The 20,786-nt window shown below is 42.1% G+C and overlaps 1 protein-coding gene across 1 annotated transcript in view; it reads left to right on the top strand.

The window, feature by feature from the left end:
* OLA1 (Obg like ATPase 1) overlaps positions 1-18,261 on the top strand; it is a 342,037-nt gene extending 323,776 nt beyond the window's left edge. Inside the window, exons 8-11 of the mRNA XM_029605806.1 lie at positions 10,202-10,342; positions 11,093-11,189; positions 13,334-13,456; positions 17,717-18,261. Coding sequence (XP_029461666.1) covers positions 10,202-10,342; positions 11,093-11,189; positions 13,334-13,456; positions 17,717-17,818 — 463 coding nt within the window. The 3' untranslated portion in view covers positions 17,819-18,261. The remainder of the gene's footprint in view (positions 1-10,201; positions 10,343-11,092; positions 11,190-13,333; positions 13,457-17,716) is intronic.
* The last annotated feature ends 2,525 nt before the right edge of the window (positions 18,262-20,786 follow it).

Here is a 20,786-nt window from a genome sequence, read left to right as displayed (position 1 = left end):
GACCTCAAGAGCACTGGTTCTGCAAAAATTCAGTGGCATGGCGTCAGTTTCCAAAAAACACTTAATGCCTCGCTTAAGCACAAAATTTAGGAGAATTTTCAGCCAAACGTAGACATCTAAGCTTTTACCTGAAAATGTTCTTAAATGTAGGACTGCAAGTCATTTACCTTGATTTAGGCACCTGTGGAGGTAATTTACTAAGATGTTTTGGGTGTTTACTGCGTGATAAACGCCATAACGCAGCAATAGTGCTCTATATTTCCCCCCCCCCCCCCCCCCAAAAAAAAATGCAAGAATGGTAATGACTGCTTCACATGCAAATGTATGCATGACTTGCATGAAAAATTGCACACCAAATTATTTTCAGGCAGTAACAATGGAGTTGTAGTTAACTTTCCCCGGAAGCAGCAGGACGCTAACACCCGAATGGCCCAAAGAAACCCTTCCCCCAAAGTGGGACAAAACCCCTGGGGGTCTTGTGCGACCCCCCCCCCCCCCATCTCCCTCTCCTCCCCCTGCTGCCTCTTGAAGCGGCCTCAGTTGAGGAAACGTTTTTAAAAGGCAATAATAGTTGAAGTGCAAGCCCCTCCCCACCCTTCCATACCCTGCCCCTATCATAAATTCCCCAACCCTAGCCCTCCCCCCAACCTCCACTTGCAATGACTTTTAATCCTGGGAGCGCTCCTTAGGCTCCAGGCCCTGTGCCGTCATTGTAAAAATGGCACTGGATGGCCACTTTTCTATTTACACCCCTATAACAGGGCCACCATCATGTGGAAGTTTTAGGCGGCTACTAACACACAGTGGTTTTTCCTACAATATTTTACCACCAGGGAAAATAGAGGGTTTTACTAAGCCGTGGTACTCTGCAGTTTAGTAAATCCCTCCAGGGGAAAATACCACAGCTTAGTAAATTCCCCCCTAAATTAGGTACAGTACTTATTGCTGTAAATTAGTTCTAGGTACCTAATAATTTTTTTTGCCTGACCCCATAGTCGTCCACATTTTAGGCACTCAGCCCTAGTCCGTTTTCAAAGGGTCCCCTGCTGAGCACTTTCAGTAATATGCGAAAAAATGAAAAAAATATCAGGAAAGAATTGAGCACTCTTTAATTCAAAGTCAAATAGATACAACCAGCATTTCAATCTTGGTGTCAGATCTTCAGCAGAATATTTATTCCAAAATCAAAAATGCAGAAATACGTCACGGTCAGCAAATTCATTCCTCTTTGGTCCCACAGCCACTTGATTGCATATCCACTCAGTGGCAGTGTGTGACATTTTTGAAAATAGTCTATAAATGTGAAAATTGTTCAGAATGCTCCTTAGCAACATAAAAAAAATATTCATTTTTTCTAAACACCAATAACATTTTTAGCAAAGTACTTTTTTGCTGATCAGTAAATATATCATTCATATTATATTATGTAGCATATTCAGGCCTATGGTGGCCTAAGCAGTCCTAAAGCTTTATAGAGAACAGGAGATGTTAGAATATTTTGTAGTGGATTATTTTCCTTTTTTTGGTCCAGAAATTGACATATGGTTATTTTTTATTTCTTTTATTTGTATTCCACTTTTCAGCACTTCAAACAGATTACATCCTGGTACTGTGGGTTTTTCCCTGTCCCCAGAGGGCTCACAATCTGTTTGTACCTGAGGCAGTGGAGGATAAAGTGACTTGCCCAGGGTAACAAAGAGCAGCATTGGGATTTTAACCCTGGTTTCCCTAGTTTGTAGCCCACTGCTCTAACCATTAAGCTGCTACTCCATTGCACTGAGTACTAACCAATGTCAGGCAGTTTTCAAAATGGTCAGTGACATTATAATGTGCTCTGACCTGCCTGAGATTTGAGCTCAGCTGAATGGAACTGGTCGGTTTCCTTACAGTGAAAAAAAACAATTGGGAATTTTAAGTGTACGGGGTATCAGGAATACACAAAAAATGGAGGCTGGGGAGTTACTGTGACAAACATTTGAATGACTTTGGATGAATGGCTCAAAAGTTACTAGGAGGTGAGGGATGCAGGTGGAAATGGAGAGCAGGGAAGAGGGTTGCTTGGAGGAACAATTGAGTAAACAGACGTGATTATTTTCTCCAAGGACAAGGAAAATGGTAGACCTAACACATGGGTGACATCATCCAATGGAGCCCGGCACAAAAAGTTTCTAGAACTTTGAGCCTCTGTGAGCATACTCATGCGTCCATGCAGGGTCTCCTCAGTCTCTTCTTTTCTGCAGAGCCTCATGTCTCGTGGTTAGTGAGTCTGTCTCTCTAATTTTTCATGGCTTCTCTGAAGTTTAGCATGTTTTCGACTTTCTGTTGGGTTTACGGGGTTGATGCGGGGTCCCCCCCGTTCTCCCCGTATTCTCTTAATGAAAGGTTCTGGTAAGTTTCCTTTCACTGTTGATTCCCCGGGCTGGTGGTGGTGCACTCTGTGCCCACCAGCCATTGAACACCATCATCGATTTTGATGATATGTCCCTTTTCTTTTGCAACATCATATCCTTGTCTAATTTTAAGCAATGCCCTCTGTGCACAAGGACCATGTCTTTTATGGACCCACATGATAGATGTGTCCTCTGCCTAGGGGTATCGCCTGAAGTCCAGGGATTCAGCAAGTGTGCCAAAATGACCCCTAAAGAGTGTAAGATGCAGCTCGATAAGATGGAGCACCTGTTCGGACTGAACAAGACCAAGCCATTGGCATTGGCATTAGACATCTCAGCATCGAGGGACCTCAGATCCGCATTGATGGACACTGAAATATCAGCATCGGCAGGGGCCATCAGTTTCATCGGCATTGACAGCTTCCAGGGATGCCAGAGACAGGCCATCGCCTGCCTCTTCCACATCAAGGACATCAGGTTCATTGACCGGCTTTGGCAAGGACCAATCCGAGTATCAAGAAAAGCCGAAGAAGCATCGGCATCTGTCCCCATCAATGTCCAGTGCCAAGCATGAGGTTGCACCAGCTTTAGCTGTGATGCCCGTGAGGCGTGCCAATCTCCCATCGATTCCAGGGGTTTCCCACTGGTCCCAAAGCCTGCCACTGATCCTCCTCTCAGTTGTGAAGAGGATTTGGTTATACCTCCTGGGTCCCAGACAGCCTTGGCATCAGCAAAATTTGAGGAGGAGCTGGAGAGGTGCATGCAGCTGGCTGTGGAACAGGCTATGAGTGGCCTCAGTCACAGCACTAGGGCCGGCACCATTCATCCTTGAGCCACTGCTTGAATCCCTGCATGTGCTCACCAGTGTAGATGCCTGGTGGGGCATCAGGACAGCCACCAACCAATCCAGTGGTCATCCCTGGTTCTTTGGAGGAGGAAACTCCCCTGGCAACAGGGGTGGCCTCAGGGTCTGACCACCATGGCTAGCTGAGTTGGTTTCTGTACCACTGGCCAGGAACAGAGTGCCTCAGGCCCCATCCCCTGCCTATGACAGTGAGGCCAAGGCTTCCTATGTTCCTTGGGGGATGACGCTTCCAATGTTTCATATTTTGACGCATCTGGGGGTCTCCCGTCTGAACTGTCTCCTCCCGACAACAGAAGGAAGTCTCCACCAGAAGACTTCTCCTTCGCAGGTTTTGTTCAGTTGATGGCGGAGGTCATCCCCTTTTAGTTACAAATGGAGGAGAATACCTGGCACAAGATGCTGGGTATTCTCCAGTATGTGGAGCCTTCTAATGAGATTGTGGCAGTCCCAGTGCACAACATATGGAGTTATTGCTGAGAATGTGGGAACAACCCCTCTCAGTGCATCCTGTCAGTAGAAATGCAGACGCGATCTATCTCGTCCAGAAGGCTCTCAGATTCGACAAAAGCAGCTGCCCCACAAATAGGTGATGCTCTAATTTGTTCTTGAGAAGGACAAGTACACTTAGAATCATTCCTCAGCACCCCTGGGGAAGGATCAGAAGGTCATGGATGTTCTTGGGAAAAAATGTTTCAGGCTGTTATGCTCATCACCCATATAATGGCCTACCATCTCTACATGGGCCAATATATGCAGGACATCTTGAAGCAGGTGCAAGAAGTGGCTGAACAATTGCCTCAGCAGCAGGACACTCTCCAGTCACTGGTTCACAAGGGTCTGGAGTGTGGAAAACAAGGGGTCAGGTCGACCTATGATGTTTTCAAGATGGCATTGAAAGTCTCAGCAGCAGGGATCGGCACTTGCAGATTTTCCTGGCTTCAGATCTCCTTCAGGAGGTGCAGGAGCATTGGAGAAGAATCTCTTTGGGAATAAGGTGAAGAATGTGGTGGCCCAAATCCAGGACCATCATGTGTCACTCCAGCAGCTCTCTGCTGTAATTCAGGACCCAACCTCCTCATCTAGGAGGTCTTTGAGGTCTGGCCACAGGAAGTCTTTCTTCTACTCAAGAAGATACTATCCTCTGCCACCTCAGCCCTGTCAGAAGCAACAGGCCCCTCATAACCATCCCAGGAAACAGAGGGCCCCGAAGCCCCAGCCAGTGCCTCAGTTAACTTTGGGTCAGGGTTTTGACTGGATTACAGGGAGCACAACCAAGTCTTCCAGTCAGAGGCAGGCTGCGGTTCTATGAGCACTGGTGGGCCAATGTAACCTCGGACCGGTGGGTCCTTACCATTGTTCAAAGAGGGTACGGATTAAACCTTTTGACTGCCCCACCAAATTCCCCCCCCCCCCCCCCCCGAGTACTTTATGGGGACCGGAAGCATATCAGGAAGTACTTTTAATGGAGCTCTCCTCCCTCTTAATGGCTAGTGCGGTCGAGCCTGTTCCAACAAGGCAAAGAGGGCAGGGATTCTACTCCTGGTACTTCCTAATTCTAAAGAGAACGGGAGGACTCTGTCCCATCCTTGATCTAAGGGCCTTGAACAAGTTTCTAAGAAAAGAAAAGTTCAAGATGTTTTTCCCTGGGCACCTTGATATACCCTTCTTGCAAAAAGGGGACTGGCTATTCTCCCTCGAGCTGAAGGATGCATACACTCACATTGAGATCTTACCCGGCCACCAGAAGTAGTTTCATGGTGGGGCAACAGCACTTACAGTACCGCATTTTGCCATTTGGGCTAGTGTCAGTCCCATATATCTTCATGAAATGCAGCGCATCTTTGCAGACTGAGAGTCCATGTTTTTTCCTTTCTGGATGATTGGCTGGCCCAAGAGCACCTCTCGGGCAGGAGCTGAGCAGTCCGTGCACTAGATCATCCAGAGACTGGAGTCACTAAGGTTTGACATCAACTGCCCTAAGTCCCATCTCAGCTCATCACCACAATTGGACTTTATTGGAGTCCTGCTAGATGTGGCTCAAGCCCAGGCCTTCCTGCCCATCAGCGGGGCAGGAAGGCCTGGGCAATCATGGCAGAGATGACAATCATGGCAGAGATTCAAGCGAGCCAGCAGGTTTCATCGTGGCAAATGTTGAGGCTGCTGGGCCACATGGCCGCAACAGTACATGTACTCCCTTGGCACATTTGCACATGCAGAGAGCCCAATGGATCCCAAGGTCCCAGTGCAGACAAGCCACTCAGGATCTTGTGGACAACATCCAAGTCACCCTGTCCCTCCAGGACTCTTTGTCCTAGTGGTGGGAAAATTCCAATTTGGAATGGGGGTATCCTTCTAAAGTCCTCAGATCCAAATAGTGCTTACAATTGATGCTTCCACACTGGGCTGGGGAGCTCATGTCGATGGGCTCCACACTCAGGGTCTGTGGTCCGCCCAGGAACAACTGTGTCAAATCAATTTCCTGGAGCTCTGGGCAATCAGAGATTGACTGTCCAGCAAAATTGTACTGATACAAACCAACAACCAAGTGGCAGTGTGGTATATCAACAAGCAGGGAGGTATGGGATTGTACCTCCTGTGTCAGGAAGTGGTCCTAACTCCATTTTTTTTTAATGAAAGGATGGTCTTGCCTATGCACCCTAAAGTGGTGTCTGACTTCCATCTTAACCAGTCCATCATCCTGCCAACATTCTTTCCCAGGCCCCATTCGCACCAAGGTGAACAAGTCCTGCACAGTTTGGACTACAAAAGAGCCTTGGCCTTCTGTCTGGAGAGGACAGAAGCCCATAGACAGTCCACCCAGCTTTTTGTTTCTTTTGACCAGATCAAGTTTGGGAATCGCCTTTGCCAAGCAGATGCTTTCCAATTGGCTAGCATACTGCATCTCCTTCTGTTATGCCCAGGTGGGATTGCTTCTTGGGGGCTATGTCATGGTTCGAGCCAATACAGAACAAACAAACCTAAAAAATGCAAGAACAATGTAGAACAAATTAAATAATCTTGCTAATGAAAAACTGAGATAAAAGCTTTTTTCTGCTATACTTAAAAATAATCTCTTAAAGTGACTATCATAAAGCACTGGGTCCACCTAGCAGTTCGTGTTTTAACCCAAAATCTTTTGCTTAAAACGATTTAATCATCAGTCACTCAGAGATATAGTGTGCAGGATGCAAATCCAACAGTGCTAACACCATCCAATATTTTTAGAAAAGTTCACTTTCACTTATCTTGTAAAATTGAAAATCATCGAAGATGAGAACTGATTCATCAAGGAGTTCCAATTGAAACCAATATTCAAGAATTACTGTATGCTTCAATCTTGTAAATGCCCGTATGAGGACTGCCATCCTGCTTGTTCTCTGAGAAAGCAGAGTTTCTTACCTGTAACAGGTGTTCTCGGAGAATAGCAGGATGTCAGTCCTCCTGCCTCCTTGTGGAGTTGGGTTTCTATTTTGTGGATAGTAATAGTATTTAATTATTTTATTATTGAATTCTATGTAATAAGACTGAGGGGACCTCACATGGTTGTATGGTTGTGTGTGTGTATGTATATATATATATATATATATATATATATATATATATATATATATATATATATATATAATATCTTTAGAAAGCAGAGTTGCTTACCTGTAACAGATGTTCTCCAAGGACATTAATCCTCAGACGTATCTATAATGTGTGAGCATGCTCAGAGAGGCTCAAGGTTCTAGAAACTTTGACATAAGTTTTTCATGCCGGACTCCATCGGATGATGTCACCCAAGTGTGAGGATTACTGTCCTTGGAGAACACCTGTTACAGGTAAGCAACGCTGCTTTATAAAGATTATTTCCCAATAGGAAACTAAGCTAAAAATGGGCTGCTGTTTATTATTTTTCTGATTTAAATTCTGCATTTCAAAGTAAATTACATTCAAGTATTGTAGGTATTTCCCTATCCCCACAGGGCTTTCTATCTAAGGGGCCTATTTACTAAGGCTTTTCTTCCATTTTGTGTCAATGAGAAAAATACTCAGTAAACAGGGCCCCAAGTTTGTGCTTGTTCATCTAGATAGTTATGGCAAAGTATTCAGTTACATCACACCGATGTTTGTAACGGGTTCTTTAGACACCCAAGTGAGTTTAGCAGACTGCTGATTGAGTGTTAAATGTGCAAGGACCTTCAAAACGGGCATGCTGCAGCTTCTTGATATGGCTGCACTGCTCAGTGTAATAAATCTTGTCCACTAAGCAGTATTTTAGGTGAGAAAACAGGATTTGGAAAAGGATAGTTGTTTGAGGGGGGGGGGGGGGAAGGAGGGGAAATACAGTATTTCCCTCAGGAAAGGACAGAAGATCAGAAGCGAGTGAAACTGTTGAGTGAAGTTTTCCATTCTGTGTCCCATGGAAAGTGCCCCTCAGTGGGCCCTGCACTTAATCTTATAATAGCTCTGCTTCCCCACTGCTTCCTTTGACGTGTGAGTGCTGATGAACTTGTAGTTTAGTCCTTTCTTTCCGAGGTGACATTTACATTGACTATTTAAAGGATTATAGCCCATAATTTCAGAGCACTTTTCCATAATAACTATTAAAATCTTGTTCTAAATCTGTAAGGTTAGCAAAACTTGAGAGTAAGAATAACGGAAGCATAAACGTCTCCTGTGTCGATGCGCTTGATTTTTACGGCTCACGTATCCCAGGCATCTTCAGTGCTACAGAAGAGAACATAAGTGTGCGACACATCAGGCTGTGTGCACTGTACCTAGTAAATCTGGTTTTACTGTATGACTGCAGAAAATCGTCTGAAGCCTCTTAACACAGATACTTGGGAAAGTAAGGCCTGGCGGTGGTATTGGTATGAGCTTCAGGTTTTACAACACTGTCATTCAGTTAGTTTTAAAAATGAGTAATCCTTTCTAGGTAACTTGTGAAAAATCTTACCATTGTCTCTCTCCTGGAATTGGAGCTTCTCACTGCCTATGAGGTCCTTTTACCTTAGTGCATTTGTCCAAATCATTCTATTCTTCTGTTCTATTTTGGTTTGTTTCATGCCTTTCTACAGAAATACTGTACTCACCTCAAGCTACAACACAAAACACACAATAAAGGTTAATGCAGGCTTAATGTGGATAAACCCAATATATATGATGAATTTTGTGTGTTAGCATTGTTTGGTTTGTGATAATATTGTTTATATGCTCTTAGTTGTTATTCACTTAGAACAATTTAATTCATTATGGTGGAATACAATTGTTTCTAATGAATATGTTAATAAGCTGTGTCGTGTACTAAACAATTCATTAATATTAAAATGGGTTAGGGCAGATCTCATGAAGTAATGCAGTTTTCTTAAAGCCATCAGCCAGCCCGAAAACTTAGCTGTACCTTGTGAGGTTAAATAAGTTTTAGCGTGAGCCTTAGGTGGTTCATGCAAGCTGTGATCTCTACCCCCCTGTCCCACCCAGCTCTAGAATGAAGGGCTCGCTCTCTCCATGGCCTAGTCCTCCACTTTCATCCCCTGAGTACAAAGAAAATTTGGCTGGCCAAGCTCCCTTTTCGTCCCCCAGCCGGGAGGAGAAAGTGCTGCTCCCTCCTAGTCCACCAGTGCCTCATGCACTTTGGGCAAAGGAATGCCTGAGATCATTAGGTGCCATTTTTTATCTTGATGTCAGTGGACCACAAGGGAGAAGTCCTTCCCATTTTCATTTGGGTAGAAAGCGGGGCTAGGAAGGGGGTTTATTGGGTCTCCAGAGCTCCTTGTTTGAAGTAATTGGGAAGGGAGCTTGGCCAGCCACATCTTCTTTGTACGGGGCTGTGGGATGGTAGATAGGTTGATTGCGGGACCCTATCAGGGCTGGCCCTAGCAGCGGCAGAATCACAGTTGCATTACTGATGTCTGTAGTGTACACCTTTTACTGGCCATGGTCAAACCCACTATTAACGCCTGATTCACTAAATGCTATGCGCCCTTTAGTGAATTATGTATTAGAAGCGCTGCTGATGCGCATGTTAAAATCACACTTTGATAAGTGGACCCTTTGTATTTAGTACTTTTCTGACCTCTGCTGAATGTGTTTGCCATCACATTTTGCAGCCCTGTAAATATATCTGTTTGCAACCTAGTATTCCAGCTGTTTGCAGTTTGTTTTGTTTTTTTCCCTATCATATGTAACAAGACCTTGCACTCTTTACTATAAGATGGTGCACACTTCAGCTGGCTTCGCAAGAACTCATCTGAAAGCCAAGCATTGTGGGTTAGATGTGTTCACACAAAAATGGTAAGCAGATCTGGTGAGACTGAAAAACAAGGCTAGTTGAAAATGCTGGATCTTGAGAACTAGAAACTGGAACAGTTTGGCTGGCAGGGGTTTTTCTTGTTGAAGTGAAAGGAAAAAAAAAAATAAATAAAACATCTCTTCGTGACTTTGTAGCAAGTCTTTCAGACCTGGTTTTCTTAAAATGCTGTCCGCTCCCTGAAATCCTACTGCGGCTGGGATTTTCTCTGGCACCCTTTGAGTTGGCCGTTATGAGTAACTTGAAGCAGGGAAACTGTTGTGATCATTTCAACCCCCATCCTCCCCCCCCCCCCCCCCAAACAAAAAAAAACCTTTGAAAACTTATGAAAATATGTGTGCATCTCAGAAGTTTCAGGCTTCCGTCATAGAGGTTTTTGAATACCCAAGTCTTTCTGTATCCCCCCTTGCCAGTTTATACATGAGAAACACAAGTACAAGCAGATAGCAGCAAAATATTAATGGAGTACACCTGAAGGAGCTGCTGCCTGTTAATGCCTTGACCTTGGAAAGCTATACACAAAAAGACGGCACCATAAAACCGTGCAATTCTTATGAATATGTATGTGCTGCTTGATAATAATGAATGTGGTACAGTCATGCATGCTCTACAAGATAATGTTGTGCCCTCTTTTTTTTTTTTTGTCTACAGGTTGATAAAAATTAAAGAGTGGGTGGACAAGCACGACCCAGGTGCCTTGGTCATTCCTTTTAGCGGGGCCTTGGAACTCAAGCTACAAGAAATGAGTGATGAGGAGAAACAGAAGTATCTGGAAGAGAACATGACACAAAGGTTAATTAGCATTCATTTTCCCTACACTTTATTATCAACTATTTCCTTGCAGTAATTTAATTGCTTGCGCTGATAGAATAATAAATGACAGAGTAATTACCATTATAAAGAGGGAATCTTCTCCTTTCTTTACCATGAGACAGAGTGAAAAGATTTATTTTAAATTAAGTTTTTAACTGTCATCTGTCATCTCCGTACAGTGTTTTAATTATAACATAGGTATTAGTTATGTACACTTTTTTGAGCGGGAATGATCGCCAAAACTCTTTCGTCATCTACAAGAGAGAAGGGGAGGGGGAAAAATTTGCCATCATTTTTTTTTTTTTTTCCCAAACAGCAGAAATGAGTAGTCTGAACAGTGAATTTCAAACAGTTTTTGCTCACACAATCCGGCATCCTAAGAAATAATTTATATAAGGCCTAAAGAAACCATTGGATGCAGAGATTTAGATTCAGCCTATGTTGCTTCTCACTGTTTGAGTTAAAGGATTCACCCACCCCCTCCAAAAAAAAAAAAAAAATTCTTTCTGATGGTGCAAAAGAAAGGGTATTCTTCATTGAAAGAGATGGGGGAGGAGGTGCTCAAATTGCATTCAACCTAAAAGCTTAAAAATAGCAGTTTGAAAGCAAAATAATCATCTGACAGATAAAAATGTATGGTATGTTATTTTTTTTTTTTCCTTGAACAACCCAATAATTTAAGGGTTTTCTACGTAGCCGGCAAATTAATTTGCTTCGTTTTATTTGTAGCGCTTTATCCAAGATCATTAAGGCTGGATATGCAGCACTTCAACTCGAATACTTTTTCACTGCAGGCCCAGATGAAGTGCGTGCATGGACCGTCAGGGTAAGATTCATACTTATTCATCAGCTCTCTCCAGTTCCACACTATTGAATTCAGATTGCTATCACTGACTTTGAAGTTTGTCATGGTGGCGGTTAGCTAGTCATTACAGATGAGGTTTTTGTCCAGGATAACTTTAATTATTTGTGAGCTGCTGAACAGTGAAAGTGGAGCTGCATTGATTGAGGCAGGTAACAATTGATTCTGCCTATTACATAGTCTGAATTTCTTCATCCTGTAGAATCTGTCTACCCTCCTCCTGTGGTCAGAGATAAGGCGTCCTGGTATTGTGCTTGCTTAATCTGTGTGACTGGGTTTGTCTGCAGAGAAATTGATGTTGCTTTTCATTTTTGTATTTTGCTAAAGTTTGTTTGGGTTGCAGGTGGTTCTGACCTCCTCCTGCTTTGCTCGGATTACATTTTCAGCTATAGAGGCGATATAACATCATTATGATCCTTGTACATCATGCAGTTGATCTAAAAAAAAAAAAAAATCACTGTGTAGTAATTCAGGTCTTCAATAGATTTGTCGGAAAGGTAGACAATATTGTAAGAATTTTGCATGGGGCATCCAGACAACTACGTACTGTTTGGGCTTAAAATGTTGATGAACACTGATGATGATCATAGCGAGTGACTAATTTATTCCCCTAGGACAAGGAAAGCTGAACTCAGTTTGCTTTTAAATGTAAATATTTTGTAGAATGTGTCTTAGAACTGAAAATTATCTGGAAGTGTATATTTGTACATTATAGAATGTAAAATTACTGGAAGAAGTTTTGAAATGAATGAATTTATTATCGTCTTTTAATCTGCTCCCTCCACAGTGCGTTTTGTTGCTGCTTTGAGTCTATTTAGAGAAAATCATTTCTCTGTTTTCAGCCACCGGTATAATTTAGTTGTTTTGCATTTTATTGTGATTATGTTAGGTTTTTACATTTGAGGCATTTCAGAGTTGAAATTAAATATACCTTCTGTAATTGAGGCCTATTTATAAAGCACACAGTTTTATTTCTATTTTCTGCCTTCTGCTTTAAAGTAAAATGGCACCTCTTTGTCTATTTTTTTGTTAATAGATTCTGTAATGAAAACATCAAAGCATTTATCACATTGGTGTGTGATTTTCAGTAGTCAGATAGGCCCAGTGTAAAAACTTCCTTGTCCTGCTTCAGAAAATCTGAAAACTGATTTGTCTTAAGACAGATTGTAAATCTCCCCGATCTAATACACCAAGATATTTAGTCAGGTAAGCATCAGTGAGTAGGCATATTAGCCCAATATATCTTTTACTGTAAAAACTCTGCTTCCCAGTGTCAGGCTCCTTAGTGCTCTAGCATGCTTTATTAAGCAGCTTTTAGGTCACCATTATTATTATCATCTCTCAGCCTTCTCTCCATGGCTGTGTATGCATGGAATGCATAGTCTGGCAATTAGAACGTGAGTCCACGTTTCTTCTTCTACATAAACTTGAATTCTTTTTCATGATGCTTTTATTAATTAGAGCTTAATTTCAGAAACTTCACCTTACTTTGTTCATGGCAATCTGTTTTATTTGGCATATAAATATGTGTACATTACTGGGAGGTGTAACACACACACACACAAGCCTTTGTGATGTACTTATAGCATCGTCAGTGTATCATGGGGCTTTAGAAATCTCTAGCGTTCTGGAGCTGCTGATTATTTTTGCCTGATACTGTCAGGGGTTGGCTTTGGATTTTTTTTTCCTTTTCTTTTTACATACACCTTAAAACAAATGTGGACAAAAGGGTGAGAAAAGAGAGGACATCTCTTTGAATTCCTCATTTATCATCTGAAGTTTGATGATTTAGCTCTTGAACTAATTTAAAGAAAAAATCTTTAGGCCACTGAGAGAATCGGAGAATGGAAGTGGAGCCAACACCAGGATCCAAGGGCTGTATCTCAAATCAATATATCTGTTGCTGCTCATTTAAGGCAAAGAAACAAAAGGTGCCCTTCCTGAAAACACAGGACTTTATCTGAACTGCAGGCACTTATCTGAACAGCCCGATAGCAAGAATGACGCCATAGGGAACAAAGTTTTAGTGGCAGGAAACAGAGCACCACTGCCTGCAGTCTGTCTTCTTTAAGCACAATTAATTTTCTCCCTGTCTTTCTCCCCGACAGAAAGGGACGAGGGCTCCTCAGGCTGCCGGGAAGATTCACACAGATTTTGAGAAGGGCTTCATTATGGCCGAAGTAATGAAATATGACGATTTTAAGGAAGGCGGCTCCGAAACCGCCGTCAAGGTGAGAGAGCTTGCAGGTTTTCTTGTATATCTTCGAGCCCACTCTGTTAGTGGAGAGGCGTCGGGCACCTCTTCTAGCAGACTGAAGGAGTCACTGCAGCCACACCATCTCCCTCTGCCGGGAAGGGATTAGCCCCCAGGCGGTACTTCGGCCCCCATGCACTTTTTGTATTTTTAGCAGGGATTAGAGTTATTTCAGCTTCCCTCACCAACACCATCACCACCACCTCCAAGAACACTGTAAGGGAGGATTGCTGCAAAAAACAAAGTATCGTTTTTACCAAGACCAAAAAAAAATTCTGCAAGCGGGGATTTGTTCAGAATTAGTGTGGAAGTTACCTTTTTTTTCAAGACAAAGGATTTAAAATAGTTAAAGGCTCGTGACTGTACATTTTGGAATTATTTTTGAAAGGAAAGTAGTGTAGGTTTCTCAGATATATGCTTATTGCATTCCCAGGCGGCTTTACACTATTGTAAGTGTACAGTGTTTGTTTTATGTCTTGTCTAGGTTTCATGACGGTACTGCCGGTAGCCGCACTGATCAATTTGAATTGGATTTGCAGGATACAAAGATGTAAATAAAAACACATTATAGAATAACCTATTTGGGAGTGAGAAAGTGGACAGGTCTACTCTATAGGTTAATAACCTTAAAATATTGTATTTCCTTTGCACAAACTTTTAATTTCCACTTTTTTGTCTTTTTTTTTTTTTAAAGGAAAGAAAGAATTGGATATACTTTCCCAACACTAGAGGGCAGGGATTGATTAGGTGTCCAGAGTAAATATATTGTGTTAGCTACTAACTGAAACCCAGTGTGCAGTGTATTAAAGTGAATGGAGAAAAATGTTGCATCACAAGCCACATTCATCCATACTAATGCTGTAAATTGCTCTCTTATAGCTTACTGAATAAGGGGGAAATGTCTCCTCCAAGAAAAAGCAGCATTCATGCATCACCTTGAGATAAAATAAGACTAATATTAAGGAAAAATCTTGGCATATGCAGTTTATTATATAATAACAGGAAAGCTTATCCAGTATAGTAACGTTGAAGTTAATGAGACACATTAAATGCAATTTCCTGTACAATTCAACCTTGGTAGTGTAATTTTGGGGGGGGGGGGGGGGGGGGGGGGGGCGGTGATTAAGTTAGAGGATTTCTCAAATGATCTGCTTTAAAGCTAGAAAATAAATTCTCATCGTAACTGACTCCAGATAGAATTTAAAGCATCAGTAAATAGGATTAAAGGACATGGAATTGCAGTTTAAACACAAAATACAAAAAAAACGGTATGTAAGGTAGAGAGTCATATTTGATATGCTATCCAAGTAAATTGTACTTCATCTAATGTAATAGGAATTTTACTAGTTTATTATATAAACCCTGAACAGTATACTGGCATTTTATTAACTTTTCATACTGTAATGCTAACACTAATCTTACTTTTCTGCTTTCTAATGTAGATGTGTCTTCAGTTTCATTGCTTCACATAAAATATGAAGCATATGTCCTCCCTTCCGAGATTAAAACACAAAGCAGCCTGAAGGGACTTCAGTGTGCTTACAGATCAGAAAAAGAGCAGGAATATTTGCTTTGAGTTGACAGTGCCACGTTTAAAGATAGATAAATAGTGCAATTCCATTCTTACGGAACCGTGCACAAGACTAAATGGACTGTTGTTTTTAAATCTAAATTGAAAAAGGTTGACAATGTCTCTCAGGTTTTGAATACTCATAAACATCTCATATTGCCTTTAAACGTCCAGACTAAATTGCAGAGGTTTTGGATTTGACCAAGATAGTTTTCATGGAAGTGCTTGTGCCTTATCGAGTTGATCAGTTTAAGGTTGATCGTTGTATGTGTCTGACACCAGTACAGCAGAACTAATTTAATGGCAGTGCTGTGAACTATACACTGAATAGCTCTGTGTGGGCTTTGTAGTCTACAGGGATATCACATTATTAGCAATCATATCTGCTTAGGCAAAGCTGGCTTCTACAGATGGCTGCTTTCAAGTGCAAATGAACTGGTTAGACGTGTCTTGTTTAATACATACTCAAGATTCACAAATGGGTATTGATTTTTCAACCAGTGTTTCTGATAGCAATGGAAATGGATTAAATGGTCCCTAGAGCTTTTAAAGGAACACCATCACTTTTAATTAATTGTAAACCGAATAGTAACAAAATATAGAACGTGTAGTATGTCAAATGTCAGAATGCATTTGCTTAATAGAGACCGTACCTTGTTAGTGTTTGGAATGGTGTTTTTTTTTTTAGAGCAGTGTGCTACATTAAAAAAAAAAAAAAAAAAAGCAACCTGATTAGTTAAGTGTATGACAATGAATACCAAATGTCCAGCCCCGGTTTCTCTTTCTCGCTCTCCTTACAAATGCATAAATTCACTGTAGCTGTAAGAAAATTAGCTTCTGTCTCCTAAAACTGACTCAGGGAACCACACTCAATAGTAATAATTTACCGGGGAAACAGGCAAGTGTGTTAAGTATTTCGAACGCCAGTTCAATTAAGTACTCTCTCTACTTTTTTGGGAACATTATCAGCTTCTTCCAAAGAAGAATAACTTGTCCTTAAGAAGAAAGGGTTCATTTCAGTTTCACAGTTATAGACTGCCTTTTTGAATGAAACAACTCAAAGGGGTTTGCAGCAAATTTCTAAAACTAAAATGTATTTATTATGCTGTTATTTATTGTAAGGCCTCCACTCTCTCCATAGGAGAAGAGAAAGGATTATGTAACTTAGTAAACAAAACATGTTTAAATATACAGAGCAATAATATAAATTTATAGCAACATACAATCAAAATTAACAAAACTAAATCTCAGCTCTACAACTAAAACTCCAAGGATTGTACTCAAGGTCATTTTTGGTGGGATCATTTCAGATCTGTTTATAAGAATCTCTTGCACAAGCTACACAATTTGTCTTCGGCCTCGTGTGGAGAAAACATCACACATTTGTCAGCCAGTTTTAGTGGTGGTGAGAGGGTTTGCTTTAGCCTGGCTTCCTTGTGGCCTCCCGTGCTGGAAATCACATTTGTTCGGATCGCGGGACACGTCAGTAGGGGGGAATCGGTTGCTTTGCCAAGCAGGGTTTCCATGGAGGGATCGGAGTCCGAACAGCTCTGCACCTTTCATCTCCATTCGTTAGTGGCGAGGTGTTTCTTGATGGAATCTGTAGGCTGTGCACGCTGGATGCCACGGAGAGAAGTTGTGACTGTAAGCGTGTGTTCTGTGTATGGCTTTACAGCAGCAAGTGCAGTGAAAGCAGCAGAACCAACTGGATTTTTTTTTTTTTCAAAATATTGGTTTGCAGCTTTCTTAGCTCTGTTTCCTTTTCTAATTGTAGTCCTAATTTTTATTTGTCCTAATATTTTATTTCTTATAAGTACACTTTCCAGTCATGCCTTTATTGAATCGTGCTGCAGTCATTCTTTAATGTATCTGTGTAAATCCCAAGATTCTGATGAGGACAAGCAGCATGCCTAGTTAGCTAGATTCATACCAGGAATAGCAAGCAGGAAGCACTTTAAAAAAAAAAAAAAAAGCACTAATATCCTTAAAAACTACAATAAGCATCAGAAATTTTTATTTTTGACTCTGTTATTCCTTTGGGCTTCCAGTTCAGTCAGAACCGGCCTCTCTTGGCTGTGAGTCTTCATCTGCAACCACCCAACGGTTTCCCCCTCCTTCCTCCCCAACGTAGCCCAGTCATCGGTCGGGGAGGGGAGCATCAACTGCCGCTCCTTGGTGCAGCCCTAGCTCATGTGGACCCTACGTCTAGCAACTAAGCAACGGCAGAGCAGCTGAGACACCCCTCTCAGACCCGAGGGCTGTGAATGCTGCCTCTGCGGCCTTCATTCCCAGGCCCGGTCAACTCGGGGAGCAGAAGATCGAACCCGGGTCTTCTTACGTGACAGATCACAGCACTGCCACTGCACCAGGCCAGGAATGGAAAACCTCAATGCTTTATTTTTTGTTGTTTGTTTTTTTTAATAGGGTGGAGGCACTACAAATATAATTATTAACACAATTGCTCACAAGTATTGTTTTAGCTATTTATATTCTAGATGTTTCAAAAATGCAGTGTTCACAGAGTATAATATCCATACATGATCATAAAGGAATGCTCACCCGAATATTCAGACGGCCAAGTCATATTTTTAAACTGAGTTTACCTCTGTCTGTTGTGAGTCCTGACTTGAGTCACATGGGTTTTCACACCTTTCTTTATGCTTTCAGGCTGCTGGGAAATACAGGCAACAAGGGAGAAACTACATTGTAGAAGATGGCGATATAATCTTCTTTAAATTTAATACACCTCAACAGCCGAAGAAGAAATGAACTCTAGACACCTGCTCGGAAGTAAAGCGTGCCGTTTCAGGAGCATACGAATTTGTATTTAGACAGAAATATCTGTAAACAGAAATCTCACACACACATCTTGGGGGGGTGGGGGTGGAAGGGGGGGGGAAGAATAATTCCCTTACAAAAGAAATTACTGCTGGCTGTTTTGAATTAGAATATGGCACCTCTAGTGAACGTACCAGTTCAGTAAATGTGAACAGCTTTGCTTTTCAGACGATTAAGACCCTACTCCAAATTGTAGAAGCTTTTCAGGAGCCATATTACTCTCATGGCACTTCATTAATCTCCATCACGTATGCCAAGCCTGACACATTTGACAGTGAGGACAATGTGGCTTGCTCCTTTTTGAATCTACAGATAATGCATGTTTTACAGTACTCCAGATGTCTACACTCAATAAAACATTTGACAAAACCAGGCTTGGTGTGTTTGGGGATGTCTGTATTGACTGACTGTGGTGTGCTGAATGCGATACGGCACCTGGTGGATGCTGATTACAGACTTTTAAGACGTGTATGATACAGTAACTGGCAGTGTGGGGCAGCTGCAATTGTATCTTAAAAGTGAGTCTTTCATGGTGGTGGGAAGATTAGGTTGCCAGTGATTTGTCTATAAAAAAAAATAAATTAATGAAATTGTAGATGGACCTTCTCTAAATGATTACAGTAAAAAAAAAAAAAATAACAAAAAAAGCTTCCTGTGTGGTTGTAACCAAAAAAGTCAGATATATATACAGTACATGTGTGGGGAAAAATGAAAGCTGTGAGGCTGTATTTTGTGTATATCATTGGGAAAAGATGATTTTTTTTTTTTTTAATCATTCCTGGTTGCATCCTGGGGTCTGGTTCAGTGGTGCCTGGAATACTGCTAATGGTAATTTGGAAGTGTGCAGGGATCACACTTGGTCGCAGAGGTCGCACAGTGTGGCCTGTGAAACAGCTGTACTGATACTCAGTAAGATTAGGCAGAGGGTCTCACCAGGCTTCTGGAAATGGGCAATAATAGAGGGGTAAACCTTGCAAGGTGAGCAGAGCTCAGCACTTAAACCTGCCATAAAACATGCCATGCATCTCCCTGAGGTGCTAATTAATAACCTATCCATGCAGTGGCCATAGGGGAGCAAAGCAGCCAGGAGAAAACGGGAAATTCATGTGTGCCTTTCTGCAAAAGGTTTCTAATGTCATTCGTTGTATATATGTGTTTGCTTTCTGTGTTATTAAACCCAGACTACACTGAGGAATTCCAAAGATATCTAAAAGTTGCAGTGGATGAATTTCAGACCCTGTAAATAGAATGTGATACTTTAATTCAGTGTTGTTTCCTGTGTGTGTAAATTATATATTGTGTATGCTGCATGTGACTGAAAGAAACCTGGATCTGATTACATCACAGCAAGCTTCCCTGTCTCTTCCACAGCCTATAGTGCAATAGGTAGACAAGGGAAATTGAGAGGAAGAGAGATTGAAGCTAGTTCCTAAATCGTTTGTTCTGCGGTGTCATTGATGTTGCACTGCAGAGTCCTGGTTATTGGTCTGTTGGACAGATGTTTCCCTGATGAGTCCCGGAATGCTGATCCATAAAGAAACAGCAGTAGATGGTGGATTGTGCCCTGGGATCCACTTTACTAGCATTGAGACTTTGGGATTCCCCAACTCCCTATAGACACAGCGGAGGCTGTGGCCTACTCCAGTGGCACAGCTTAAGTCCGCCTCCGACTTGCAACACTCGGGGCACCTCCCTTTCTGCATCCACACCCTTTGTTTGCCTTTGCACTGGGGCTTTCCTTGGTTAATGCACAGTACTGTGGCCTCAGCTGCAAAGCTTGCCTCTCTTCTGATTTTATAAAACTAATGTTCATTCTGGTTTTTAAATGTCGTGGTGTTTTTTTTTTTTCATTAAACCTTTATTTTATATATTATGAAATTCAGTTATCAGCACTGCCTGCATTGCTCAGAACACAGTCTTGCCCTTCCTGTGTGGCTTATTCCTCCCTTGCTGGTCCCCTTTTCCCAGTCTTAATATCTCTCTCCCCATATAGCAGCCCGAGGTTCCCTTCCTGCCCTTCTGCAGGACCGGAGCCCTCAGCGTTGCTCTCCTGCCAGCAGAGGTTGCTCTCGTCGCAACCATGGCCTTTCCTCCCACCCCTGGCTTGAGTCTTCCATGTTCATGATTGCACCTAAACCCCTATCGGACAGGAGATTGGAATCTGAGCCAATCCACTCACAGGAGGTTTTATCTACCGTACACTCTAATGTGCCTGCCTCTCCCCCCCTGCTTTTAAATGTGTATAGTTTGGATGTATCTGTACTAGCACAGACTGGTGGGAGAGGGGAAACGGGAGCTTTCAGCGTACCTCACTACGGGTGAGAGAGAGAGAGAGAGACTAGATGAGCTGTCATGTCCCTCATTGGTGTGAGCCAGGTCTTCTCTTCCCTAGTACATCTACTACCCACTTCTCTCAAGAAATCAGTTTCCTTGGTACTGTGGGATTTCTGTGAGATTTAACATTTTCTGTCTAAACAGCCTCAAAGGATAACACTTTTTTTTTTTTTAATTAGCGAAATTCATGTTTTCTGACCAGAAGTCTTCTAGTAGCAGTACTAGCAAGAACATTTTTAAATCATGAAGTTCCCCCTCTAGTTTGTTTTCTCAGGCAGAAAGCTCCTTCTATGTATCTGGGCCTGCCATTATGACCCTCTGAGCCCCATGCGGGCAGCACACTGATGCATGTATGGCAGGAACAGTTGAAGAGTGCACTTGGGGAAGATGTTTCAGAATGGCTTGTGACTGTAATACTAAGAGCCTTATTTTATTCCAGAAAAGTGAGGGGGGGGGGGGGAGACCCTGGAATAAAAGAAAAAAATAATTCTGACACGGTGAACAAGGGGGGGGGGAGTCAATAAGCTGGATTTAAACTGTTTTCATGCTATATTTAAATCCATCT

The sequence above is a fragment of the Rhinatrema bivittatum genome, chromosome 6, assembly GCF_901001135.1.
Source record: "Rhinatrema bivittatum chromosome 6, aRhiBiv1.1, whole genome shotgun sequence".
NCBI classification, from domain to species: domain Eukaryota; kingdom Metazoa; phylum Chordata; class Amphibia; order Gymnophiona; family Rhinatrematidae; genus Rhinatrema; species Rhinatrema bivittatum.
Note: the sequence above shows the minus strand (reverse complement) of the source record. Positions and strands in the feature narration are given on the sequence as shown.